The sequence below is a fragment of the Corapipo altera genome, unplaced genomic scaffold, assembly GCF_003945725.1.
Source record: "Corapipo altera isolate COAL_440 unplaced genomic scaffold, ASM394572v1 64, whole genome shotgun sequence".
NCBI lineage: Eukaryota > Metazoa > Chordata > Aves > Passeriformes > Pipridae > Corapipo > Corapipo altera.
Genome location: NW_020884893.1, coordinates 10,313,681 through 10,340,570, shown reverse-complemented (window position 1 = coordinate 10,340,570; position 26,890 = coordinate 10,313,681). Strand labels below are relative to the sequence as shown.

The following is a 26,890-nucleotide window of genomic DNA, read 5'->3' as shown; positions in this document are numbered from 1 at the left end:
CACGACTTTACCTTCCCAGTGCTCGTATCAAGTGTCAGCACTTGCTTGGAGTCATAGAAATGGCGTAGAGCTCAAACCAATTAATTTCACTCACCCCACAGTTGCAGATTTAAACTCTGTCTTTTGATCCAGCAAGTCTGACCCATTCATGCTTGGTGCTGATGTGTCCTGGGCAGACCAGTCCTTAAGTTCTCCTCTCTTATTCACTGCACTTTGGTTTGTGTGTAACTCAGGAAGAGATAATTAAATAGGGAAGGAAAAAATTATGAAATCAGATTCCAACGAGCACTCCTGGGTGACTGGAGAATAACAGTGTAAACAGATTAGCATTCACAGAATTGAATCTTAATTAAGATGAATCTGCTCTCTCAAATATACTAAATAAGTCTTTACTCTGAGATCAGATGCAGAGAAAAGGGAAGGCAATGTGGCAGTGCATTTAATTTTCATTTACTCTTACTGTGGGTCTCCAGCGAAGGACACCAGTTTGGCTGGCAGTTTGAAGGTAGGTTCCTGTGCTCTCCTCGCCTTGGGTGAGCTCTCATCCTTGAAATCCTGAGACTTTTTCCTCCAGAGAGGTCCATTTTAGTGCAGCACCGTTTAATCAGAGCAGATCTTTGCTTGGGCAGTAACTAATCTGGTGTTCGTGTGTGCAGTAACTGCCCACTCCCATGTGAATTCATGTGGTTATTGAATGCTCATGTGTAAATTACTCTGGGATGCTCATGTGTGGACACCAAACCCTGCAATCCATGCTCAAGAGTTCCCATAAGCTGCTTGGAGGGCGCCTTTTGGAGTCTCTGCACTGGGGGAAGGACACACTGAGCTCTCACTGTGCCCTGTGTACTCTGGGCCACACGGGGCTTGCCCCGTGATTATGGGGCACTTGGGGAGACCACAAAGCAGAAGGACTGTGGGGCCAGGGGACGGTGTTAACTTGCTGAGATTTTCAGCTCGCTCATTTGGGTGCCCAGACCTGGCGACTGACAGTAGGGACACCGAAAGAGCTGGAGTGCTCTGCTTGGGAATGGGATGGCTCAGAGACCAGCGCTCAAATGAAGCCTTGAATATTGGGCCTGCAAAAATCTGCAAAGAGTGTCCCACGTGTGAGACAGCAGCCTTGAATGAAGGGCATTTGTGTGTAGAAGGAGGCAGCTCTGGGTGCTGCTGCCAGCTGGGTGCTTTTGCCCTGTGCTTGTTCTGTCTGGGGTGGCAGAGCTGGGTGGGCTCCTGCCTGCAGCAGAGCCCAGCACTGGGGCAGAGCCTGGCATTGGGGCCACTGCTGTTGATCAAGGTCGTGGTGGGGATTCCTCTTGAGAGTAGCAGTGAAGAATCTGCCTCTGTGCAGTCCTGGTTTCCCCTTCCCTCCTCCAGTCCCTGCGCTGTCCTACTCGGCAGGCAGCCAGCTCTGGATCCTGCTCCAGCCTTGGCTGTGGGTGGAGGGAGGCAGCTGGAGTTGCTATCCAGTAAACAGAATTACAGCTAAGTATGGGAGGTTCCTGAAGTCACCTGTGAGCTGCCTCCTCCCATTCCTGGACCCGGGCTGCCTGCGAGGCACTTTAAATTGCCACCTGGCACAGCCCTGGACATAGACTTCGGCAGCAGGATGGCACGAGGCACCCTCCTGCTGGGGCTCCTCACCCTGTGGGCACAGCTGCAGGCAGCACCCATCACAGGCAAGTACAGGCGGGTGGGAACAGCAGGCCTCTCGGGGGCTTAAGAATATTTTTCCTTATTTTCATAGAATCACAGAACAGTTTGGGTTGGAAGGGACCAAAGCACCGGAGGTGCTTTGCAGGTGCTGGCAGGTGCCAGGTTGCCACCTGTGAGGGGCAGGGAAGCTGTGTGGGAGCGGGATGGGATGAGCCCTGGCATGTGGGGCTCACTGCAGTGCCAGGGTGGGCTGTGGCACAGTGCCATCTCTCCCTGACTCCCCGATGCAGCCAGAGGCACAGGTGGGTGCTGGCCCCGGGGCAGAGGTGCCCAGGAGGGCCCCTCAGGCACTGGTTCCACCACAACTCTGCCACGTGCTGGGAGGCACCAGCCTGGCCCTTGGGCTGAGCTGTCCTGGCTGTGAGGGCAGCAATGGTTGGGCAGAGCCCTGAAAACCCACCAGGAAAAGGTACAGAGGAGAAGGCAGCCACAGCTGGGGCAAACCAGGCTGCTGGGTGGGAGCCGCAGGCGGGAGGGCAGCACAGCAGGGCTGACGCTGCTGCTTTCTCCTTCCTCCAGAGTTCCATGGAGCAGCTCCAGCCGGGTGGCCACCACCAGGGGAGCCCAGAAATGCTCTGCTGGGTAAGAGCCATGTTCCTGGGGAAGAGGCCAGTGTGGTACATGATCCACAGCCTGGCAAGGTCGTCTCGTGCGGGAAGCAGGAGTTGTGTGTGGAGCAGGTGGATAAGGACCAGCTCCTTCATGGGTCTGTGCCAGCAGCTGCTGCAAGTCCTGCACTGGGGAACCTGGACACAGGGAAGAGACCCAGTTCAGGGGAAAAACCAGCATGTGGGGCAAAGACTGAGACTAGGGAAAAACCAGAGGTTGTAGCAAAGCCGGACTCTGGAGGGAAGCCAGAGGCTGGTGGGCAGCCGGCATCTGGAGAGAAAACTGTGCTGGGGGAGAAGCCAGAGAGTGAGGAAAAGCCTGGGGCAGGAGAAAAGCCTGGATCTAACCAGGATGACAGTGAGGAGGATGACATCAGTGACCACGATGACGGTGATGATGGTGATGACAATGATGGCAATGACAATGATGGTAGTGACAACGACAGTGATGATGGTGGTGATGATGGCGACGATGGGGACGATTCCGATAGCAATGAAAATGGTGATGACGGCAACAATGACCGTTACAACGACAGTGATGATGATGGTGATGATGGTGACGATGGCGACAATTCCAGTAGCAATGAAAATGGTGACTCCAACAGCGATGAAAATAGTGATGATGGCAACAGTGACCGTTACAATGACAGTGATGATGATGGTGATGATGGGGACGATGATGACAATTCCAGTAGCAATGATGACTCCAACAGCAGTGAAACTGATAACTCCAATAGCTATGAAAATGGTGCTGATAACTGGGATGGGTATTTTAGGTTGTAAGGGTATCATTGCCCAGGGATTTCCAGGGGGTTCTGGGTCCCTCTTTTGCGGCACACAGCTGGGGCTACCAGATTTTGTGATTGATCTGTGCCAATAAATGTATCTGATGAAGATGAGAGCTTAGTGTCAAAAGTTTCTTTAACAGTTTGGCAGCACAGATGGGACACTCAGTCACTTGCCCATTTCAGTCCTTCTAAGCTCCAGACATTCAAATTCCTGGCAGTGGGTGATTTCTCCCAGGAGCTCTGGAGTAAGAAAGGACTGAGTAGTGTGTTAAATACCTAGAGCAGGTTCAACTCCTGCCTTCTACGAGTTTGAGTTTTGTGGTTTTGTGAAAGATGAGAAATGTACCTGGCATAAAGAAGGGGACGCCCTCAGCCAAGGTATTGCAGAACTGGGAGAAGATAGTTGACACTACTGAGTGATCTCAGAAGTGCACAGTAATATTATGTCAGGAGGAATGGCCATATATTACTCCATGTGGGTATGGTCCTTCAGCTCAGATGCCAGCCCTAGCCCTGACAGAAATCGAGAGGCTGCAGTGTGTGTGCTCTGTGCAGCACCTGCACTCCCTGAGTCAATTATCACTAATGTACCACAATACCCAACTTCTGCGGCAGCTCAAAATGGGATTTTCACAGCCACACACCCATGGGTGTGTTCTTTATGCCCCCCTTATAAGAGGAGGATAAAAAGAAATTTGCATTTCCTTGGGGAGGAACAATATTCCATTAACAAACTGCCACAGGGGTATAAACATTCACTAAATGTTTATAGCAATGCCCCTGGGAAGAAACACAATTCAGGGGAAAAAAAACAGCATGAAGGAAGATTAAAACTAGGGAAAAGCAAAGCTGGAGACTTGAGGGAAGCCAGAGACTGGTGGGAAGCCAGTGGCTGGTGGGAAGCTGGCATGTGGGGAGAAACCAGGGGGGAAGCCAGAGAGTGAGGAGGAACTTGATGTGGGAAAGAAGCCTGGGTCTGACCAGGATGACAGTGTGGTGGATGATGACAATGACAGTGATAACAGTGACAATGACAGCGATGATGTCTATGATGATCATGACCGTTGAAAATTTTCTATTATTTCAAAGTAGCCAAGTGCTTGTTTGACATCCATAGCTGGAATTGTTAGGTGCAAATTGAACTTTATCTGAATCGTACTGGGTGTGTTGTGTAAGTCAAAGATGGAGCGTAGTGAAACCCGTGGCTGACAATCTGAACATTAATAATAGTTAGAATAGACAAAGCTGTAGCTTAAATATTATTTAAAAATTAATAGTTGGAGTGGACAGCCCATAGATCGTGGTATATGAACTGTAACAACCATATTAGAACATGGACTGCAGAACTGGCTGAAACCCCAACCAAAACTGACCTCAGAGGGTGTGAAGGTGGTCACACAGTAACCACTTAGTAATAAAACTGTGAAGCAATGAAGAGCGAGGAGACCCCAGAGCCTAACAATGTTCTTGGTCTGGACTATTACATGAGGGATGGGGAGTTTAGATTATAAGGGTAAAATTGCCCAGAGATTTCTTTTTTCAGGGTCTCTCTTTTAGGCTCCAGCTCAAGCTATCTGAGTTCATGATCAATCTGTGCCAATAAATCTATCTGATGGAGATGAGAGCCTAGTGTCAAACGTTTCTTTAACACCAGTGATGATGGTTGCAGTGATGTTGATGGTGCTGGCGACAGCAATTACACTTGTTCACTGATGCCGCAGGGTAGGCAAGGAACATGTGAGGTGAGGGGAGCCTGCAGTGAGTGGCTGTCCCCAGACTCCTCCTCTGCCTCACTCTGCCAGGGCTGGTCCCAGGCACCAGCAGTGTTTTGAGCAGGACCTTCTCCTTCCTAATAAACCCAGTACTGGTCACTGCCTGGGTATGGTCAGTGTCTGGCATGGCCAGGCCATCGTGGCTGCCCCAGCCCTGTCCTGGCACAGTGAGCTCTGGCATCTGTTCCTGCCCAGCATGGGCAGGGCCCTCTGCACAGAGACATGCCTCTGTCCCTCATGGGAGACCCCCCAGGGACAGCCCCAGCTGGGCACCTGCCTGGGACCTGCAGAGCATCTCTGGCAAGGGAAACATCCATGTGACCCCACCTCCCTGAGGCTCACTGGGGTGAGCTGCTCCATGCCCAAGGCCCCCAGTATCCTCCAAAAGCAACTGCCATGGCAGAGCTTGACCATGAGCCACAAGGATAGGGACCCCATTCCTCCCACGGGGACTGAAGATCCCACAGAGGCTGGCAGGGGCTTGCCAGGAGACAGAAACAGCAGGAGCCAGCCAGTGTTCATCATAGACTGGGTTTACTGGGAGGTGGGGGGCACGGAGGCCCCCATGGTCAGCACAGAGCTGAAGGTGAGGGGGTGCAGGTGGGATCAGGGTGCTGGGTGCTCATCCAGCAGCTGATGGAGCCCTCCATGGCTGGCTGTCCGGTTGTCTGGCTGTCCAGCTGTTGTCTGTCTGTCTGGTGCGGGTTGGCTGCACACTGGGTCCTCAGTCCAGGTCCAGTGGGGGCTAGGTGAATTCTGGGGAAAGACAGGAATCTGTGTCCAAGCCCTCACTTTGTAGCATGTCAGGGCACAGCTGTCAGCCCCACAGTGGGGCTCTAGGGGTGAGGGCTCCAGAAACCCCAGACACCCCTCCCAGGGAGCTGTGGGTGGTTTGCCAGTCACTTCTGCAGCATGCAAGGATGTGGGGGGGACAGCAATGCTGTGCAGGATGCTGCAGCCAAGCCACAGTCACTCTGGTCCCTGTGCCAATGGCAACACACCCTCCTGCAGTGCTGTCCCACTGCCCCCACATCTGCCTGTGCCCACCCACGCCCTCCTGTGCCCCCCTGTGCTCACCTGCAGAGAGCAGCCGGGCCCAGAGGCAGCAGAGCCCCAAGAGCAGCAGCAGTGACAGCAGCCGCATGGCACGGATGGGCAGCGTGGGGGCTGCCTCTCTGGGCACAGGCAGGGTTTTAAATCCTCCTGGGGCAGAAGGTTGGTCCCCATGACCTGGCCAGTGCCCCAGCACCTGACGTGTTCCATCCGAGCGTGAACACCCCCTCGTCCCCTCCCTCCTGCAGGCAGCTGCTGCTGGACGAGCCTCAGGGGAGGCACGAAGGTGCTGACAGGAGCAGCCAATGAAACTTCCTGCTGCGGGGAACAGGTAGGGCGCAGGTGGCAGCGAGGGGCTGGGGGACCCTGCCTGGAGCTGGCCTGGCCGAGGCAGCAGAGGTGGCTCCCTGGCCGGGTGCTGTGGAGCAGCCCGTGGTGCCCTGGCAGCTCTCAGGGCATTGTTCTGCCTCTGGGAACAATCGCTGGTTCCTGAGGGACGTCCTGTGACCTGACACGGTCCACAGCCCCGCACTGCCACCAGCCCCTCAGCCCTACATCTCCTGGCCAGCCTGGAGACCAGGACAGGCCAGGGGGGCATGGGGTCCTGGTGCTGGGAACAGCGAGGTGGGGGCTCTGCACAGGCACCAGGACTGCAGGGCTGGAGCACGGTGTCCTGTGTCCTTGCCCGAGGCAGAGTGGGTGCCCAGATTCCCGTCAGGCAGTGCTGGAGCTGCCTCTTGCCTCCTGCTCCCTTCCACGGGGCTGATGGGATCAGCCACCCCGGCCACTGCGAAGTGTCGAAGTGTCGCAAGGACGGCGGCATCGGAGCTGCCGGGGCTTTCCCTGACGGTCCCTTCCGGGAGTGCCTGTCCCTGGGAGAGGCAGGAGGGCTCCACACCCCCTCCCGGGCAGCTGCCTGCACGTGTGTGTGCATGTGTGTGCACACGTGGAAGCCAGCTGTGCACACGTGTGTGTGGAGTCCACGCTCCATGTGTTCCCGCTCTGTCCCTCGGCTCCCCTGGTTCCAATCCTGCCGTGCATCCCGGCCTGGGCAGGAACATCATCCCACTGGCACAGCACCGCCCCTGTCCCCGTCCCACCTGAGCATCCGCCCTGGGAGATGCCACATTCCTGGGTGCTCCCCGAGCGCCCTGGTCATTGTTTTCCTCCTGGAGAAGATCTGGCTGTCGGCTCTGCCCCCCCAGCTGTGCCAGCTGCTCACCCTGCAGATCCCTGGTGTCAGGGCAGGGGGTACCTCTGAAGGGGTTTCTATCACGTGCAACCCCAACATCTACCTGGGAACAGCCCTCCCCTTGAACCCGCCGTGCCCCAAACCCCAGCAACCGCCGGGAGCGGCTCCGCATCCACGGGGGTGTCACCCCAGCCTGGCCACGGCGTTACTGCCGGTGCGAGGACAGCCGGAGCTGCTCTGGAAGATGCCGTCAGTCGTTCCAGGGATCACCCGGCTGTGATTCCCTGCGGAGATAGCGGGAAAAATGCAGCCCCGGTGGATTCTGGCGCTGTGGCCCTGCCCTCCTGTGGGTGCGGGGCTGGGAGTCTCTGTGCCACCGGGAATGTCCCGGATGGCTCAAGGCAGTACCGAGCGTCCCTTTCCCACTGCCCACCCTGACCCTGCGCTCCCGATCGCCTCCGGCATGTCCCTCGGGCTTTGCTCCCGCCCTGCTCAGGACTGGCCACGTCACCGTGTGTCATGACGGGGTTTCTGCCAGGATCTCGTTTTGGGGCTTTAGAGGAGAGGCAGGAAAAGCTGCAGTGGGGAGAAGGCGGCGGGCGGTACCACCCCCCAAACCCCACCCCGAGTCCGACTTTCCTGGCCCCTCCCCACGGAGCTTTCCTCGTCCTCCGCTTCCCCCTTGGGACAGTAATTACGGTAGTAATTAGGAAGACAATTATTCCTGCTGAATGGAAACAGCTTAATCTGTTTCTCCCTCCTTTTGGCAGGTTTCACCCCACGCCCGCCCACGGGTGCCGGTGGGTGCCGCCCAGCCCGGGGCCCGGAGCTCTGCGCTGCTGTGGATCCGGATCCCTGGCTGGAAGCCTGGAGGGCTGTGAGCCGTGTCCCATTCCCAGGGAATGCTCCCCGCACCAGCACGATGAAGCTGCTAGACCCTGACCTGCTGCCAGGAGCAGGGGGCTGCCGGGGGGGCACAGGGCACAGCTCAGGGCAGGCAGTCCCCGGGAGTGGGGTGGGTGAAGGAAACATCACTGTCCTGTGGGACCTTCAACAGCCACGATGGCAGGCAGCAAGGTGGTACCCACAGGCTCAGCCCCATGTGCAGGTCCATCCCATCTGGGATGCTCTTTTTCACCCATGAGGGAGCACAGGAGAAAGGGGTGAAGGGGCACAGCACTCTGCTCTGGCACAGCCTCTCCCTAGGCCCTGCACCGCAGGGAGTGCAGGGCAGTGGTGCTGCAGTGTGCTGTGCCCTAGCCCTTCCCTGGCTGATGGCTGTGCCAGAGCCAGCAGCTTTCCATGCCCTGGCATGGCACTGCCATCCTCACTGGTAGCAGAGAGGCCAGTACTGACCTCCCTGTGCCTGTCCCCAAGATAGGCTCGTCTCCAGGAGACTGGGGCTGCTGCCAGTGGTGCCTCCAGCCCAGCCTGGGCACGCCACTGCCACCCAGCTGGGCTCCCCAAGAGCCACTCCAGGACAGCTGTCCCGTCCTACCGGTCCCCCTGGCTCCAGGGATGTGGCCAGGATGCCACTGGGGAGGCTGGGCCCTGCCTAGGTGTGGCTCATTACCTGCATGGCAGGAATTACCTGGGCTCAGGCGACAGCCCTGCGCCCTCTGCCCCACCCGCGCACCTTAAATCCCAGCCCACCACACCCAGGGCCAGACCCGGCCATCCAGGGCACCATGGAGCTGCTGCCCGGCTGCCTTCTCCTCCTCCTCCTCACTGCCCTGCTCCCCCTCACCACGCAGTCCGGCCCGGCCCCACACGGACATGGACGAGAAGAGCTGGGGATGGGTGAGTGTGGCCAGGGCATGGCCTGGGGACAGGGACACCCAAGTGCTGCTGTTGGCCAGTGCTCCCCTGTGCTGCCAGGTGCCTGCAGGGGTCTGGGGCTGTGGGTGCCCGGGGTTTGGCCCTGGGGCACTGGGGGACTGCTGAGGCCCCCGTTCAGTGGCTCTCCCCAGCGTTCTGGCCACTGTGTCCCACAGCAAAGCCTGGGTACTGCTACTACATCTCGGAGGTGGTGGAGGACCCGCTGGATGAGGCCTGTGGCGCCTGCCGCAGGGACGCCTCCTGTGCCCGCTGCACCAGCGATGCCGACTGCCACGGTGTCACCAAGTGCTGTCCCAGCAAGTGTGGCTACACCTGCCAGGAGCCGGTGCTAGGTGAGGGGTCGGTGCCATGGTAGTGGGGCTCTGGAGCAGCAGGGGTGGGTGACTGGAGGGGTGTTAGTTCACACCGGGAAGCAAGCTGGGAAGGGAGGTCCCTGGGGTGCTCCTGGGGTCGTGCCAGGTCCTTGCAGACCACGAGAGGCAGCACACTGTGAGGTGGAGGAGCACCCCAGCTGCTGGTACATGGGGCCATGGGCTGCTGTCAGAAAGGGTTTGGCAGTAAGAAGGGACTGGAACTGTGCAGACCTTTCCAGGGGCCTGGCAGCACTGAGAGTGGTGGCATCCCTGCCCTGCCCCTGACTCAGCCTGTCCCCTTTGGACCATGCAGACTTCTGCTACCTGCCCTCGGTCTGTGGGAACTGCAAGGCGCTTTTCCGCCGCTTCTTCTTCAACGCCTCCAGCCAGCAGTGTGAGGAGTTCATCTACGGCGGCTGCGGCGGCAACAGGAACAACTTTGAGACCAAGGGCGAGTGCTCCCAGGCCTGTTCCCACGTCGGTAACTAGCAACGTGCTGTGGGCTGTGTGCCACAGATGGAGGCTGCTCCTGGCCCCGCTCCTGACACCCCATGTCTCAGTTCCAGGTGACTGATAGTGCTGGCCAGGGGGTGTAGTGGCCTCTGCACAGCCCCACCCCAGGGGAAGCTGCTGCTGGTGGTCACCAGCACCCAACCTTGGAGGGAACCGTCCCTGGTTCTGGTGGTGCTGGTGGCAACGAGTGCTGTTGGCTGGGGTGGCCATGCTGGGGGGCTGTGGCTTGACTGGGGATGCTCACTGGCCCGATGACAGGGACATGTGCCCCACGATGACAGCATGGCTGCCCCTTCCTGTGCCATGGTGCCTGACCAGAGGAGCCCATCCCTCTCCTCAGGCTGACACTTCAATACAAGGGTGGGTCCTTGGATGAGCATGTCTGGGTCTTGTCCTTCCTACTGGAGCAGGCAGTGCCCATCCCTCTTGTCTCCCCTCCCTCATGGGGACTGGGTGATGGGTGCCTCCAGCAGCATGGCATGACGGCCCTGGGGCTCACCCAGCCACCACCCTGCAGCTACCCCTGCCTCAGATGGGCTCCCAGCCCAGCCTTGCCCTTGAGCTGCTGATGTGACCTGGCTGGGAGCTGAAGCCATTGAATGGAGGAGGAATGGCCACCAACTCAATGGGTGCCCGTCCCCAGCCTGCCCTGACCCAGGTCTTTGTCTGCACCACTTCACTGGCCCCTTGGCACCAACCCCAGCAGGGGCTAAGCCCCCTGGCCCCGGGGATGCTCCTTCCCTGGGAGCCACAGTTGATTCCAGGCTGCTCCAGGAGTATGTGGGGCAGCTGGAGGTGGCCAAGTACACACTTTATTGCTGGAGGTGGTGTGGAGGGGACAGGCCAGCTGGAGCCTGTGACTGCCCCATGTCCACTAACGAAGGCGTCTTCCTGCTGCAGAGGAGCTGCTCTCCTATCACACAGCATCTGAAAAGGAGGACGTGCTTTTAAGGGAGCCACAAGGCTGGAGAAGTGAGGGACCAGTGGCCATGTTTGCAGCCATGCTGGCCAGCTCTGTGAGAGCTTCATCCTGCTCCATGTCAGTTAAGACCCCCTCGCCCTGAAAAGTGCATCTGCTGGAAGCAGAGCAATGGGGCAGCAGCGGGAACCGGCCTCACGATGATGCCGAGCTGGGAGTGTGCTGAGGGCTGTGCCCTTCACACAGGTCTAGTTGACACCCTGCGTGACCTGGTGCCAGCCCTGGTGCTGGCCCCATCCTTACCCCTGGACACCCGTGTGCAGACGTGGCCACAGCCGTTGCTGCAGCACTTGTGGCCCCAGGGACACTCCTCATCGAGGTTGCACAGGTCCAGGCATGACCCACGGCCCCTGGGCATGGGGCACGCTCCATCTCTGCCTGCAAGGCAGAGCACCCTGCCATGGGGCACCTGGCTGGGATGCCCCACGTGTCCCAGGGCAACACCTGACTTCTCTGTCTCACCTCCAGGGGTGTCCTTGCAGACACGGCCACAGCTCGTGCGGGTGCACTTCTGGCCCCAGGGACACTGTGAGTCAGCCTCGCACTGCTCCGTGCACCGCTCGGCACCGTGTCGTGGCACAGCCGCCGTGTCACGCTCTGTGGGCAGGGCAGGACGGTCACCTGGTGACTCTGAGCTGAGGCTGTGTGTGCTCATCACTTGCACAGAAGGAAGGGGAGGCATGGGAAGAAGGACAGGGGCAGATCGTATCCCTGGAAGTTGTGGGACCCCGTGGGCACAGCCATCTCAGCAGACCCCCCACGAGTTCACAGCACGGGATCCTCACTGGGATCGGAGGGCCAGGATACCCCAAGGAGTGGGTGCTGAGAGGATGCTGAGCTCCATCCCCACGGGGCAGAGGGTACAAGAGGCTGACCTTGCAGAGAGGCTGGCATGCAGACGTGGCCACAGCCGTTACTGCAGCACTTGTGGCCCCAGGGACACTCCTCGTCGAAGTTGCACAGGTCCAGGCACGTCCCCCCTTCCCTGGGGATGGGGCACACTCCCACTCTACCTGCAAGGCAAGTACCCAGCTGGGGGGCACCTGGTTGGGGCACCTCACGGTGGGGCACCCCAGAGTGGCCCTGCATGGCTCCCAAAGGGCCTGGCTGGCTCTCACCTCCAGGGATGTCCATGCAGACGTGGCCGCAGCCGATGCTGGTGCACCGCTGTCCCCGGGGACATTGTGAGTCGACCTCGCACTCCTCCACACACTTGCTGTCAGTGCTGTCCCAGCTTTCTGCAGGGGCACATGGAGATCCATTGTCACCTGGCTGCCCTCGGGGGGCTGGAGCCAATTCCCCCCAAACAGGCTGTGCCTGCTACCTCTGGGCACGGCCACGCACTCCCAGCCACAGCCCGTGTCGCAGCACTTCTCCTCTCGCCGGCAGACACTGTCATCCAGGCACTGGCTCCCACGCCGACGCCGGGGGTCCCAGCATGGCTCTGGCCGGGGACACTCCCCAGGGTGCTCTGTTGGAGGAGGGGACCTGGGTGAGGGCAGGAGTCCCAGCCCTGCTCTCACTTTACTGTCCCGTGCTGGTGGCTGGGCTGCTGTGCTCACCTCGGGCAGGGCGGGTGCAGCACATGGCACAGCCAGAGAAGCAGCACTTCTCCTGCCGGGGACAGTCCCTGTCGTGGGCACAGGAGTCCTGCTCCGAGCACGGCTCAGAAATCTGCTGTGGCCTCACCTTTGGGCACTCACCAGGTTTGTCTGAGATGGGAAGGAAGGGGCAGCAGGGGCAGAGACCACACCATGCTGTGGGCACCCCCTTTTTTTGCAGCCTCAGGACACTGTGAAGGCTGCACCCTGGGGGTCTGAGTGGCTGCCCTATGGCAGCACCATCCCACATCCTTCCCCCAGGAGCTTTGACATGCCTGGTGTGTGGCAACCCTGTCCTAGTAACCTTTTCCTCACCTGGTTCTGGGGCCAAGCACACAGGGCCACATCTGCTGCTGCTGCAGCACTTCTCAGCCCCCGGGCACTGCCAGTCCTGGATGCAAGTGGTGCCACATGGGGATGTGGCCAGCGGAGCCTCCTCAGCCAGCGGGCAGATGCCTGGTTTTTCTAGGGGCAGGAGGCAGCAGGGCTGGGTGTGCAAACAGCAGCAGTGGGTCTTTCCCACCCAGTCCCCCAGTCCCTGGAGCTGGGGGACACCTCTGCCTGTATCTGGCACCTTGGGACGGGGGCAGGCAGACATAGTCACAGCCACTCAGGCAGCACTTCTCCTTGCCAGGGCACTCGTCATCATGCCAGCACCAGGCTCTGCAGTCATAACTGGGGAACAGCCCAGCATAGGTTGGGCAGAATCCGTCCTTCCCTGTGGACATAGCATGGGATGGCTGCAGTGCCACTCTTTAAAGGCACAGCCACGGGGACCAGGGTGCGTGGGGTTGTTGAACCTCTGGGGCAGCTCCTGGCCCCCTCACCTTGGCCACGTGCTGGGCACCGCTGGCTGCACATCTGGTGACAGCACACGTGGGATGGGGGACAGTCCTGGTCCTGGAGGCACCCCCACTGGTGTGGCAGTGGCCGTTGAGTGGCTGGGGCAGGGCTGGTGTCCTCTGCATCGTGGACCAGGCGAGAGCGGGATGGTGGCCTCACTGTCCCCTCTCCCCTCCAGCGCCCACCTGGGAGCTGCACAGTGAGTCCCCACCCCAGACCTGGCAGAACCCACCCCGGCGAGCATGAGGCGAGGAACCCCTGTTGTTCCACAGCTCTGTGGCCCCACGGCATCATCCCTGATCTCTGAGCCATGTCCCCGCCCGCACTGCCCGTCCTGTCCCATCCTGCCTCACCAGCTGACGCTCCTGGCAGGCACTGGTGGCCACAGCTGCTGTTGCAGCATTTCTGCACATCGGGGCAGTCGCCATCGCCTCGGCACCGCTCCTGGAACGGTGTTGGCTGCACCACGGGGCCCTCCGTGGGCTTGGGCTGGTCTGGCAAGGCAGAGTGGGTGCAAGGATTCAGCCACCCTGCCCACCCCGGGGGTCCCCAGCCCTCGCTGTGGTCCACACACGCCTGGTGCCTGAGGCTACGTCCTGGCATTGGGTTTTCCCGGGAGCTGCTGGTGAGGGGAAGCTGTGTATGCTGCCCCAGAGGTCAGGGAAGCAGGGAGGTGGTAGATGTCTATGGCACAGAGTCCCCGTGCTGAGCCAGGGCTCCCAGCTCTCCCTGCCAAGTCCGTACCTGGTGCCGGCTCCAGGCAGGCAGAGCCACAGCCCAGCGGGCAGCATTTCTGCATTCCCAGGCAGTCCTTGTCCTCCAGGCAGGGGAAGGAGCAGGGGGCAATGAGCCCCTCGGGGGCTGCTGCCCTGCAGGCACCGGGCTTCTCTGCAGCGCCGAGGGGCCGAAAGGTGAGGCTGCACTGCAGTGTCCTAGGGCAGCACCGGGAAACCTGCCCCTGCCAGATCCTCGTGCCAGACCCTGCTTGTCCCTGGCTGGACCCCACCATGTACCCCATCCCAGACCCCTCCATGCCTTAGGAGCTGTGGTCAGGGGGCTGCCAGCAGTGCACAGAGAGCTGCTCTGTAGCAATGGGAATGGCACAGGGATGGGGACAGGGATGGGGGAGAAGGATGCCAGCTGTCCTGGGACAGAGGTGGTGCCGTACCTTCTGCCGGGGGGATGCAGCGGAGCCGGCACTCCCAGGGGCAGCACTTGAGCCCAGCGGGGCAGCTGCTGTCGTTGGCACAGAGCGGGGGCTCCTGGCGCAGGCAGCGCATGAAGTCCCGTGGGCACCTTCCTGGTTTTGGGGGGTCCCCTGAAGAGGGATGGCAACATCAGGGCAGTGCCAGCACCAGAGCCCCTCATCTCCCATCCTCGAGGAGTGAGGCATGGGCCCCCATGCAGGGGCCAGGGAACTGGAGTGGGGATCACAGCCTGGGGGGCTGGAGACTCTGCTGCAGCATGGCCCAGGGCTGCTGGACCCCGACACTGAGACCTGCATGGCACAGCATGGCACGGCACAGCACGGGGCTGTGTGTGCCCTTGCAAGGCAGCATGTGCCACGAGGATTGTCACTGGCCTGAAAGGGCACACCAGCTGGAGATCAAGATCCATCCCCGAGCATCCTGCTGCCCCGGGCACCTTCACTGCAAGGAGCACACCCCATGCCACTGCTGCCTCCTCCTCTTCCTTGTCCTCCTCTTCCTCGTCCTCCTCTTGGCACCCTGTGCTCATCTTGGCCATGCTGGGAAAATCAGGACAGCCCTGCCTCTGCTACAGGTGAGCTCCAGCTGGTGCCTGTGCCCTGCTCCTGCCACCAGCCAGGGATGCGGTGGGAGCAGCCGCTCTGTCAACATCCTGGCCGGGTGCGGCGGGGCCGCGTGTTTGGGCTGCAAACAGACGCTGCCGGAGTTTCACTGCAAACAGCAGCTGTTTGGCTCAAACAAAGAGGCACTGGCCGTTTTCTCGGGGTGGGTAGAGCCACGCTGCAGTTGGGCACCACCGCCCCTGGCATCATCCTGCTGCAGGGGGCCAGCATGGGGGGGGGGATGTCTGCACCCAGAATGTAGAAGACACCCTGACACGTGCAGCACCCCTGAGAGCTGATGGTTGCTGCGTGTGTAGGGTGCAGGGGGTGCACATGGGGGTGCACACATGCCCCCAGGGTCCCCCAGGCAGCCGGGCAGCAGAGCAGGTGCTGCAGCCAGCTGGGACATGGTCCCTGCCAGCATGTACTGGGCAGGGACAGAGGAGACACGACAGTGACAAGGGAAACCGGGGTGCAAGGAGCTGCCCCCAGGCTGCCCGTGCCTGGCAGCTGCCAGGTTTGCTACCTGGTACTCACCGCCCTTCTCCTCTGATGTCATGCTTGGCTCTGCCCTGAGGATGAGGAGCCCCAGGAGGAGGAAAACTCCCAGGCTCATGGTGCTGCCAGGGACGTTGTGAGTGTCTGGAGCTGAGCCGGGGCTTGGTTTACAGTCAGTGGAGGGGGTACCCGAGGTGCCAGGGCAGTCAGAACTGGGCTGCTGGCTGTGGCATCTGGCTGTGCCGTGGGCAGGAGGGGCAGGAGGAGCAGGAGGAGGGGCAGTTCCCAGAACCCACTGGTGCCCTGCCAGCCATCCTGCTTATCTCTGGCTGAGCCCTGCTTTGGAGTCAGGGCGACCCACGGGGCTGGGGAGGGCAGCTGGGGTCAGGCACTGTCCCCCATGGTGCACAGCCCTGCTGCAGCTGGCTGCCACCCCCTGCCTGGGTTTCCCTCCAGCCCTGCTTGCCCCTTGCCTCCCTGGAGTGGGGGCTGTGGATAGACCGCATGGGTTGGCCGTGGCACAGCAGCCTGAGGAGTTCTGCCAGCTCTGCTGCCATGGTAATGTCCCCCAGCCAGGTGTAGCCTCTGTTCTGGGACTGCTTGGGATCCAGCACCATGAGTAAGCAGGTCTTGCCATGTCCCCTTGGAGGTCGGTGCTGCTCCCTGCCCCCTTCTCTGTCTGGGGACTCCATCTGTCCTGACCCGTGACTGCTTTTCCCACCAGGTTTTCACACTTTGGGATGCAAATGAACCCTTCCTTGGTGCAAGGAATCCAAGGGAACTGGTTCTCCAGTCCCTGACTGCTGAGGGAACATGGAGCAGCCCCCGGGCCCTGCAGGATGGTCACCATGGGGTGATGATGGCTGGAGGTCACTCGTGTGGAACTGGGACCCTCTCCCTGCCCCGGGGCAGTGTCTGCCTGCAGGGACGGCTGCCTGGCGCCTGCCTGCACACAGCCCAGGCTGCCAGCGCCTCTGGGAACCAGAGAGGGAAACAGGGATGATCACCCAGAGCAGAGGTGGCCATGGGATGTTTATTCTGTCTCGGTGCTGTGGAGCAGCTGAGGCCAAAGGAGATTGCCTTGTGCCGGGCTGCCAGGAGCCTTGGCCGTGGGGTGGTGTGGGTGCTGTGCAGCCCTTGATGGCACAGCTGGGAGCAGCTGGGGGTGCCAGTTACCCCAACCAGAGCCATCACTCAATGCTGGTGCCATCTTGCCAGCGGTGCAGAGGGTCCAGCACAGGGACAGGCGCAGGGGCAGCAGCACCTCTGCTCACACCAGTGGTGCAATGGCAGTGGGGTGTGGGGTGACCCCAAAAAGGTAGCTCCTGTGCAGCTCTTCCTGGCCAGGGCTAGGCTGTGCCTGGAGAAGACAGATAAGGGGGTCAGTGAAGATGGGTGCTCCCTCTCTGAGGGATGGGGGGTCCTGAGGTGCTCCCACCCTGGGCCCCCCTTAGTCCCCTCCAGGCTGGACTGGGGGGCAGCAGGCTGGGGTTGAACGTACCCCACAGCGGGGGGACACAGACCCGGCTGCAGCCCTGCTGGCAGCACTTCTGGCTGGTGGGACAATCCTTGTCCTGCAGGCACAGGAGGAGGCACTTGTCTGCATGGTTACCATCTGCTGCAGGGGGACAGAGCCCTGGCCACACTGGCACATGTGAGAGAGGGAACGTTGAGGGGTTCAGGGCACCCCTCCAGCGTGAGGGAGCTGCCCTGCCTGCAGGGGTGAGCTCCTCACCCAGTTCCTCCCTGATCAGACACCAGCTCAGTCCCCACCCTCCCACTGCCCCCCAGGGAGGAGGGAGGGGGTAACAGGGTGTGGAGGCAGCACAGGGGTCTTGGCTGATGGTTTACCCTTGGTGGGTGGTTTGCAGACGTGTCCACAGCCGGTGGTGCAGCACTTGTCGTCCCCAAGGCAGTCACTGTCGGTGTCACACAGCTCCAGGCAGGGACCCAGGGAGCCCCTCAGCACCATGGGGCACGCGCCGGGCTTTGCCGAGACATGGTGGCTCCCTGGTGACAGTGGGGATTGTGGATGTGCTGGGATTCTGTGTCCCCCACCCCTGCTCCTGGCACAGACTTGGTCTCCATTCTGTTTTCCTCTTCATCCTCCTTTGCAGAGCCCTGTGCTGCTCTCAGTTGCCAGCCTCACACCCACACCAGTCTGACCCAGTGAGACCAGTCACAGCCCAACATGGGATGCCAGCTGATAAGTGGAGTGGTGAGGGACAACCCTGGCTGTGGTCCCACCAGCAGGCGGTCTGAGGAGGGTGCAGGAGGTGGGTGCAGGAGGGGGTTCAGCCCTGTGCATGTTTGGGACCATCACCCACCCACGATAGAGGAGCTGCGTGCAGGGATCCTGGGGCCAGGGTGGGTGTGTGGCACCGGGAGCCACAGCCGGTGGCACACGCTCCTGGGGCCTGGAGGGCTGCCACCAGCTGCACACTCGGCTGGGCACAGCCGCTGTGGCTTGTCCGGCAGCACGGCCTGGCACACGCCGGGCTCCGCAGGGGAGGGAGAGCTGTGCTACCCCCAGTGCGGTGGTGGGCTGGACACGGGGATCAGGGAGGGCTGGCAGAGCTGTACCTGTGTCTGGAGGGGCACAGGCCAGCCCACAGCCAGAGAAGCAGCACTTGTGGTCCCCAAGGCAGTCCCGGTCATCGGTGCAGCGGTTGGGGCAGGCGGCAGCGCTCCTCTGGGCACGCTTCCGTGGGCAGAACCCGGGTTTGGCTGGAGGGAGGGTTGAGGCTCAGCATGCAGCCAATCTGGCCCCACAGTGCCCACAGCTCCCCTACAGTGTCCCGGGGCATCCTCAGCCTGCCATGGGGACCCCCAGGCCACCTCACCTGGCTTGGCGTGCACGCAGCGGGTGCAGCAGCCGCGGGTGCAGCACTTCTCCCCGGAGTGGCAAGTGGTGTCGTTGTGGCAGCTCGCCCCGCAGCTCGGCCCGATGGCGCTGCCAGCGCGGGGGCAGTAGCCTGGGCTCTCTGCAGAGGGAGATGCTCCATGTGGCCATGTGCCAGGGACTGGGGCTCATGCCAGGGGCACTGACACAGGAACCAGCCCCCACCCACATCCCACCCATCACCCAGCCCCTGTGCTGGCATCCCTCAGAGGGAGCAGGGGTACCTGTGGTGGGCAGGAGGCAGGTCCAGACCTGCCCACTCTGGCAGCACTTCTCGGCACCAGGACAGCTGTGGTCGGAGAGGCAGTACAGCCCGGGGGGCCAAGGGGCTCCACTCGCCCCTGCTGGGCATTCACCAGCTTTGGGGGGGGCAGGTGGGGCAGTGGGGGTCCAGCGTCCCTGTGGGGCTGCGCTGAAGGTGGGAGCAGCGCCCTGGTCCCCACGGCCATGCTGCTGGGCCAGGGTGAGCAGTGCCAGGAGCACCAGGAGGAGGCTGCGCTGGCCCAGCATCGCACTGCGATCAATGCTGTGCTTCTGTGCGATGGGCTGGGATTTAAACTCTGCTGGGGCGGGGGCTGGCCAAGCCAAACTGCTCTTTCTCATGGCAACAGGATTTCAGGACTGTGGGAGTGCCAGGCATGAACAATTCTGCTCGGGGGAGTCTCCTGGGGCAGCGCTGGGCCCGTGGCTCACGGCTGACACATCCTCCACAGAGCCCTTTCCAGGTCACCGGTGACCCGCAAGCAGCTGGGCCAGGGGCCGAGCAGCACTCCCAGAGCCCCACCACTGTGAGCAGGGTTGGCATACAGGGGTAGTGTCCTGTCCCCAGTCTTCAGTGCCCATCGGGTCCCTCCTGGCACACATGGAGCAGGGAGAGTTGCTGTGGAGCTGTGGTGCTGTGCTGGGGTGTACCAGCCTGCACCTGCATCATAGGGAGAGGAGGAACCAGCACTGGGCACTGGGCAGTGCTGGGCAGGGTGTGGGGCTTGTTCAACCCTGGGGGACAGCTCTGGTTTGTCCTCTGTCAAGGGTGGGTGCTCTGGGGGTGCCGGCCCCTCCCAGGCAGGAGGGACACTTGCTCTGCTCCCAGGGGCTGGGAGTGGGAACAGGGTAGGACCAGAAGGGACAGGGCCCTTGGAGCCCTATGAGGAGCTGGAGGGGCCAGGAAGAGCAGGATAGGAGCAGGAGCTTAGCCCTGAGCAGGTGGGGAGGGGCAGGCATGTGGCAGAGGTGCGTGGGCTGCACTGCCCAGAGCTCCTTTAAGCTTCTGCAGTAGGCAACTGCGTGGGGCAAGGAGGGGTTTGGGTGATGCTCATGTGAGGGCACACGCTGCATGCAGCCTGTTTGTCTCCTGGTCATTGCAGAGCGGGGAGCAGAGAGCACCTTGCTCTAAGGGGACACAGCTGCACCCTGATGGCCCCGCTCTGAGCATGGCTGTGCAGAGGTGGAGGAGCCAGTGTGCCAGGTCAGCCAGGGCCAAGGGCCCATGGGGCAGCCCCAGGCAAGGCACAGGCTGAGGACCCCTGGAGACACAATAGAGCCAGTTGATGCTGGTGTTTGTGTGGAGCCCTTCCAGGCATCTCCAGCGCGGGACGAAGAGGCAACCAAAGATGGTGGCCATGGACTGGCAGGGAAAGTCGGCCATGGCGCAGGATGGAGAGGCAGCCACGGCGTGGCAGGGAGAAGCTGCTTTATTGGACAGAGTGCAGGGGGCTGTGGCATGCCCCGAGCAGGGGACCCTGGGGAGGAAGCTGAGGCTGAAGACTCCAATCCAGGGGGATGATGAGGGGCCACGGCCAGGGTGAGCGGGATGGGTGTTGGGCAGCAGCTTCCCCGTGGCTGGGCTGGCAGGAGGTGGCTGCACCTGCAAAGGAGCAGAGACTGTGAGCAGGATGGGTGCACAGATGCAGTGGGATCCCTGGGGCTGGCATGCACCCAGCTGACCTCAGTGGATGGGTGTCACGCAGGAGACCTTGCCGCAGCCATTCCTGCAACACTTCTGGTTCCCGGAGCAGTTGGCATCAGACTTGCACTGGTTGGTGCAGACACCCAGCATGGGGATGCCCGGGCTGACGGGTGGGCAGGTGCCAGGCTTCTCTGAAAGGCAAATGGACATGGCTGAGACCTGCTGGTCCTGGCATGGGGGGCAGGGCCCACCCTTCAGCTCCTGGAGCTGTGGGCATGGCCCTGGCCCCTGCCTGCCATGGAGGAGGGACCACCATGGCTGCCGGCATTTCCTTCATTCCATGGCTTTGCCAGTTGGTGCTCCAGCCAGCTGGACTTGACGGGGATGTGTCAGGGAGACTGTGTGGCACGGTGGTCCCCAATGGTCCCTGTGCTCAGTGGTCTCGCTCAGGGATGCATGGCTGGCACAGGATACACAGGTGTGCCATGCAGACCCGATGGTGGCCTTGGCCCTGCTGTCCCCCACAGCTGCCAGGGATGGCCCTGGCCCTGGCCACTTGTTCATGGCATGAGGGTTCAGCCCAGGCCTTGCCTGGGATCTTGTGCCCCCAGACAACCTGTGCCTGGCAGTGTGGGGCCCCTGCTCCGCTGTCCCACTGCCTGCCATCAGCACTGGACTCCAGCTCTGCACCCTGCTGCCCTCCACTGCAGCCAGGCCAGTGCTACCCTGCAGGCAGCCGTGGAGGTACTGCAGCCTCCAGGTCACATCCACATGTCTGCAGCTGTGGATCCCAACTCCTGAGCCCATTTCCAGAGGCTGCTCTCCAGTAGGACTGGCATGGTAACTATGCTCAGCTGGACAGCTGCAGGGCTGTGGCCAGTGCAAGGATGGAGATGATGCTATTGGGAGACTTCCCAGTGCAGGGTTGGAGCCGGGACAGTGCCCACATCCTGGGCTGGCAGCCGCCCACGAGGCTGAGCAGTCAACAAACACTGTGACGGGGAGCGGCGCAGACCCCCACCCTCAGCCCCGGCCCCAGCATCATTCGGGATCATCCTCTCAGCCCCTGCATCACTGAGAGGAGGAAGGGAAGAGTGTGGCCCAGCAGGAGCATACCCCAAGCCTGCCAGGCTCCCACACAGCCCCTGGTCCCCCCCGCTGCAGCCGGACCCGCATTGGGCGCCCAGGCCCATAGACACCACTGCACCCTGGAGCACCGGTGCTGCCAGCTGGGATGGGCTGGGATGGGCTGGGATGGGCTGTCGTGCTCCGAGCAGCACAGCCAGGAGCAGGAGAGAGTGTTACCGTCGGGCTTCTGGCAGGCCTTGCCGCAGGCCGCCGGGCAGCACTTGAGGGTGCTCTCGCAGTCGCCATCGGACTGGCACCCCACCGTGCAGTTCACCGCGTCCGTCGCCGGGTCTGGGCACACGCCGGCTTTTGCTGCAAGGCAAAGGTGGGGGCGTGGGCATGCGCTGGGGCAGATGGCCCCAGGCAGGGCGAGGGCTGCGTGCCGTGGCAGGACATGCTGCCACCGGCCCCAGGGTCGGGTCCAGGGATGCTACTGAGCCCAACTGCAACAGGCATGGGCTGGTGCTCACCCCGGCCCCCACCGCAGCTGCCCTGGGACTGGGAGAGAGGGATGCTGGCTGCTCGCCGGGCGTGCTGTGACGAGCCGTGCCGGGCCCCTGCGCTCATACTCACTGGTGACATTCTGGGCGGATGCTGCCGGCAGCTCTGCCCAGAGAGCCAGGAGCCCCGCCAAGATGAGGACGCTGCGGGCCGTGGGCATGGTGCAGGAACCGGCTGCGCTGCGGCCGCCTGGCCGGCCTTTAAGCTCCTCTCCAGGTGGGGCTGGCGGGCTCGGCCTTCCGGGTGGTTCCCAAGGGCCGGGCAGGGCCAGGCTCCCCCTTCGCGCTTGCACAACCCGAGTATCAGGTATCTGCCGCTCCTGGCTGCCGACCAGGGAGGGGGAGCCTCGAGGAGACCGGGCAGCCATGCTGAGAACTCGCCCGGCAGGAATGGCAGCCAACCACCACTGGCTGCAGCCCCTGCACGCTGGACCCTAGACAGCTCCAGACTGATCCCACTGAAGTGCTGGGCTGCCATGGCCCCACACAGGGATCGGCCATGGGGATGCAGTGGTACTGCTCGCGGGCAGCGTAGCAGGCACGGGTGCACCAGGGACAGGGCACGACCTGTCCCTACTTGGACTCACCCTGTGCTGCCCTGGCCACAGTCATGAGCTTGAATGGAGCCCCTGGCCTGGGTCACCAATGCCTAGAGGCCGGGAGGAACTGGTGGTGCAGACAGGGCTGCAGGGCTGCAGCTCGGCTCTGCTGCTGCTCACCCAATTCCTGCTCCTGTTCCAGACGCTGTTCTCCTCCTGCTCTGGGTCCTCAACTGAAGGGCCCTCCAGGCTGCCCGTGCCTTGGGCAGACGCCCAACTCAGGGCTTCCCTGCACTTCCCCAGAACAGCCATGGGAGCTCTGCCTGGCTGCCATCTCATCCCATGGCCCCCATCATCCCTGCAGTCTCCCACAGCCCCGGGGATGCAGACAGACTGTCTGGCAGCACTGGATGGGCAAGTGGCTGGTGGGGAATGAACCATTGGCAAATGCACCCAGTGCTCCGGGACTTGGTGGTGCTGGGGCTGTACAACCCCAGAACCCCTCGGCGGGTCCAGGATACCCTGCCCAGAGCATGTCTGGTGGGCCAGGACACTTCACGGTGCCTGCCAGTGTTGAGCCAGGGCTGGTTTGGTCAGGCCCAGCTCGCCCACCCAACGTGGCTGCCCTGCTCACCTCAGAGTTTGCAAACTCTGCCGGTGCCCATCTCCTCCACAGCCTCCCGTAGGAAGGTGAGACCTGTCCTGTCCCTGGTGATGTGCCCTTGCTGCTGGCAGAGTCTGTAGAGGCAGCCCCAGCTCGGGGTTGGAGCATCCTGCAAACCTGCATGGGCCAGGGGTGCCTGGGGCTGGGACATGATCCCCGCCTGAGTCACGAGCTGGTGTCTGCTCTGGCGGGGTCGGTCTCCAGGTAATTTAACCCCACAGTCAACAATGTGGCACAGTGGCGTGGCAGTAAATCAGTAACTGTTTGCCTTTGCCTGTGGTCCCCTCCCTGCCTGGGTGTTTATGCAGGAACAGGAGCCGGCACAGATGGCTCAGCCTCCTGCCCCACCACTGTGCCGCGTGTCACCACAGCGGGAGCAACACGGGGGCACAGGCAGAGGCCTGGAGCAGCAAGGAGATCAGCAGGGCAGTCTTTGTCCCTGTGCCCTCCAGGATGGGGACCTGCCAGGCAGCTGCCAGGACCTGGCAATGCTCAGGCTGACTGGGATGCTCCCACTCTGGGTCACAGTGGTAACACTGTTTAGGGAGCTGGGCTGGGCTGACTTTGGGATGCCACGAATGAAGGCAACTGTGTTGCAGCCCAGTGGCCCCAGCACCAGGGCTGGGACATGGTGCCATGGTGGTGGGGTGGGATAGGGGTGGTAATGGCTGGGAGGTGGAAGTGCTGCCCGCTGGAATGGAAGCTCTGTCCTTGCATGATGATACGCAGAAACAGAGCCCACCTGGACCCAGCAGCAGCTTCCCTGGAGCAGCAGCACTGCTGCCATTCCCACACTGCACACCCAGGGTCACCGTCCCCACTGTCGGGGAGGGGCTGCCCTGGTGTCCCACCATGGCTGGGCTGTGGTTCCCATGCCAGTGTTGTCCTTGAGGGTCATTGCCCTGGTCTGACCCTGTGACGGCTTTGCCCCAGTGCAGGGTGACCTCAGCGTGGGGTGACCTTGGTGCTGGCAGTGAGCAGTTGGCACTGTGAGCATGGGAGGGTGGATGCCAGCAGTGGGGCTGCACCAAACCAGCTGGACAGGAGCAGACAGCAGCCCAGAAATGGGCTCATGGCAGGAGATGAGGGGAAACCACAGAGGAAGATGAGAGCTGTGGGGAGCAATGTGGGTACCAGTGGGTTTGCCCACGGTTGCGCCTCAGTCCCAGGGTGCTTGGCTGGCTGCTGAGGGGATGATCTTGCTGGGGCTGCCCCCAGCCAGCCAGAGCAGCTGGAGTGAGCATGCTGGTGACAGGGCCAGTGGCTCCAGCCCACGCAGTCAGCATCACCTTCCGGGAGACAGGAATGCTTTGGCTCCTGTCCCCAGTGTGTGGCATTTGGTATATTGCCGTCCCCACCCTGGCTCTGCCAGGTGCTTCCTCAGAACAGGCTGAGGGCAGCTTTGGGAACGCAGGGGTCTGCCAGCATGGCTGTGGGCTGCTGTCCCCATGGCGAGGGGAGGATCCTGGCTGAGGACATGGTCTCAGCAGACCTGAGCATGACCCCAGAGGCTCTTCCCTGCCACGTCCCTGGGGAGCTGTGCCCGCTACTGCTAACCCTGGTCATGCTGGCTGCGCCCAAGCCTCGCGGGTGACTGTGACTCCTGCATGGCAGCAGGGAAGGTGCTGGAGTCACGTCTCCTGACTGCTGAGGGAATGCAGTCAATGATTAAAAGGGGCACCTGAGCAGGGACCCAGCCTTCTGCTGCTGGCACAGAGCAGGGGCAGCAAGTACAGGGATAGAGAGGGACACCCCATCCTCTGGAGACACTGGGCCCCTCAGCTAGCAGTGCAGGGTCCCCACACCATGGGCATGGGCTGGCGCATGGAGGATCTGGCCCCTCGAGTCCAGCTGTGCATCTGCCATCAGCCGAGGGCTCCCAGCACACTGGCACATCCTACCACCACTGAGCCCCCCGCTGCCCACACGGCGCAGACCTCGGTGGCCCTGCTCCGAGGCACGGCCGCAGCCTCAGTGGTGCGTGGGTGCTCTGGAGCTGGGGAAGTGCCTGGCTCTGTGCTGGTGGGAGTGCTCCTACCTGCTCATTTCACTGGCACCCTGGCCCCAACCAGCCCTGCAGCGCTCCCGGAGCCAGTGGGAGCGGCCACCCCGAGACGCCCAGCACTCACCTTTGTCCCCAGCAGGAGCCGCCTGCAGATGGGCACACAGGGCCAGGATGCCCATGAGCAAAATGACCACAGTCTTCATGGCAGTGCCACAGGTACAGATGGGCAGCGCAGGTTGGTGGGGGTTTATATCCGCGTGGGGCCGGGGAGGGGCCACGCACAACTTGCGTGTGCCGAAACTCTCTGACGCTGCGTGTTGCAGCTGTGCCCGAGGCGGTGACGGCCACGCGACGTTCCTGCCTGAGAAATGATTTACCTGGCCGTATCCAGCCCTGGCAACCAGGCTGCAGCTGGCGGGAGGACGGCACCCTCAGCACCCCCATGGGGAGAGGGAGATGTGGCCATGGGCTGGGGTCACCCCATAGCCACAGGGAGCCCAGAACTGCCCAGGTGTGATGAGCGATTAGATGGGTTTGTGGGATGGGAACCCATGGGGGAGGACTGGTCAGGAGGATGTTCTCTGGGGGCTTCGTTCTGGCACAGAGCAGCTGGGGGCCTGTCCCTGGCTGTGCCCATCCTGGGGACCTGGTGCTTGCCTGCCTCAGTCCCGGCCTGGTGCCCTGCCATGTCTGCCTGTGGAGCCGCAGGGGACAGCTGGCTGGGTCCCCGCGGGCGAGCATGGCCTCAGGGGGAGCAGAGCGTGGGAAGCCTCCACAGTGTGCTGGGCACACCCATTGCCCTTCACCGAGCACCATTCCTCTGTGGGGACAGGCCGGTGGCTGGGTGCCGGCACGTTGCTGGCTGCAGATGTGCCCCAGCAGACAGGTGCTGTGGAGGGGTCAGCACCGGGGCTGTCTCTCACCTCACTTTGCCCCAGGACTGGTGGGTGGTGACCCTGGGATGCTCAAGGTCAGTGGTGCAGGGAGGTCACAGGGAGCCCAGCAGAGCTGAGAGTGTGAAGGGTGTCTGTGTCGAGGGTGAGGTGCACTCCCTGCTCACAGGGACCCCATGGTGATGCCACTGCTGTGCCCTGAGACCCTGCCAAGCATGACCTTTGTTTCCTGCACCCCGTCCCATGCAGGCAGTAGCACGGCCCAGGGGCTGCTCCATGCTCCTCTCACTGTTGAACCGTGGCCACGCTGGCACATCTTTCTGTGCCTTGCCAAACAGCAAAGGGCACCTGCAGGTGTTGCTGGCAGGTTGGGCAGAGGCAGCCTGGCTTAGGGGGTATAGCAGGGGACTGGTGGGGCTGCAGCAAGGCACAGTGGGCAGCTGGGGCTCATGTGGGTGGAGAGGGGAAGGACCAGGGTTTTTGAGGGCTGGTGAAGAGACTTGTCCTGTGCTGGAGCTGGAGTTGGAGAACAGCCTCTGTCGGGGTCCTGGTATGCTGAGGGGCACCAGGGACACTCCCTGCCTGGGGGGTTGTGACAAGGCCAGCCTGGCTGGACACAGGCATCTGTGCTGAGGCCAACGTGACCTCTGTGGCCTCATCCAGGGTTTTACAGCTCAACGACCATATTCCCCCCCTTGGAAATTCCTGTATGCGTCATCCCAGCCGAATGCACTTGTTCCTGCCAGAACTCTGAGTCTGAAGCAAAGGGAACCATGAGCAGGAATTAGGGG

The 26,890-nt window shown here is 61.8% G+C and overlaps 3 protein-coding genes across 4 annotated transcripts; all 3 read right to left on the bottom strand.

The window, feature by feature from the left end:
- Positions 1-10,988: 10,988 nt before the first annotated feature.
- Positions 10,989-15,804, bottom strand: LOC113948453 (keratin-associated protein 10-6-like). Its single transcript, XM_027646081.1, has 12 exons — positions 15,602-15,804; positions 14,423-14,572; positions 13,999-14,142; positions 13,608-13,748; positions 13,239-13,373; positions 12,986-13,129; positions 12,727-12,876; positions 12,373-12,522; positions 12,135-12,281; positions 11,929-12,048; positions 11,273-11,407; positions 10,989-11,188 (listed from the first exon to the last, which is right to left on the bottom strand). The coding sequence occupies exons 1-12, from the start codon at positions 15,678-15,680 to the stop codon at positions 10,989-10,991; spliced, it is 1,695 nt and encodes a 564-aa protein (XP_027501882.1). The 5' UTR covers positions 15,681-15,804.
- A 1,082-nt stretch (positions 15,805-16,886) lies between these two features.
- Positions 16,887-19,067, bottom strand: LOC113948451 (WAP four-disulfide core domain protein 3-like). Its single transcript, XM_027646080.1, has 6 exons — positions 18,689-19,067; positions 18,406-18,546; positions 18,141-18,289; positions 17,414-17,549; positions 17,064-17,207; positions 16,887-16,922 (listed from the first exon to the last, which is right to left on the bottom strand). Exons 1-6 carry the CDS (start codon positions 19,065-19,067, stop codon positions 16,912-16,914), a joined length of 960 nt encoding a protein of 319 aa, XP_027501881.1. The 3' UTR covers positions 16,887-16,911.
- Positions 19,068-20,133: 1,066 nt separating this feature from the next.
- Positions 20,134-25,319, bottom strand: LOC113948637 (WAP four-disulfide core domain protein 2-like). Of its 2 annotated transcripts, XM_027646381.1 has the most exons (4): positions 22,072-22,381; positions 21,676-21,810; positions 20,409-20,561; positions 20,134-20,328 (listed from the first exon to the last, which is right to left on the bottom strand). In XM_027646381.1, exons 1-3 carry the CDS (start codon positions 22,364-22,366, stop codon positions 20,410-20,412), a joined length of 582 nt encoding a protein of 193 aa, XP_027502182.1. In that variant the 5' UTR covers positions 22,367-22,381; the 3' UTR covers positions 20,134-20,328; position 20,409. The 2 variants fall into 2 exon arrangements, with proteins under 2 accessions (XP_027502182.1, XP_027502181.1); XM_027646380.1 differs by lacking the exons at positions 20,134-20,328; positions 20,409-20,561 and having other exon boundaries at positions 20,576-21,810; positions 22,072-25,319.
- Positions 25,320-26,890: the final 1,571 nt, after the last annotated feature.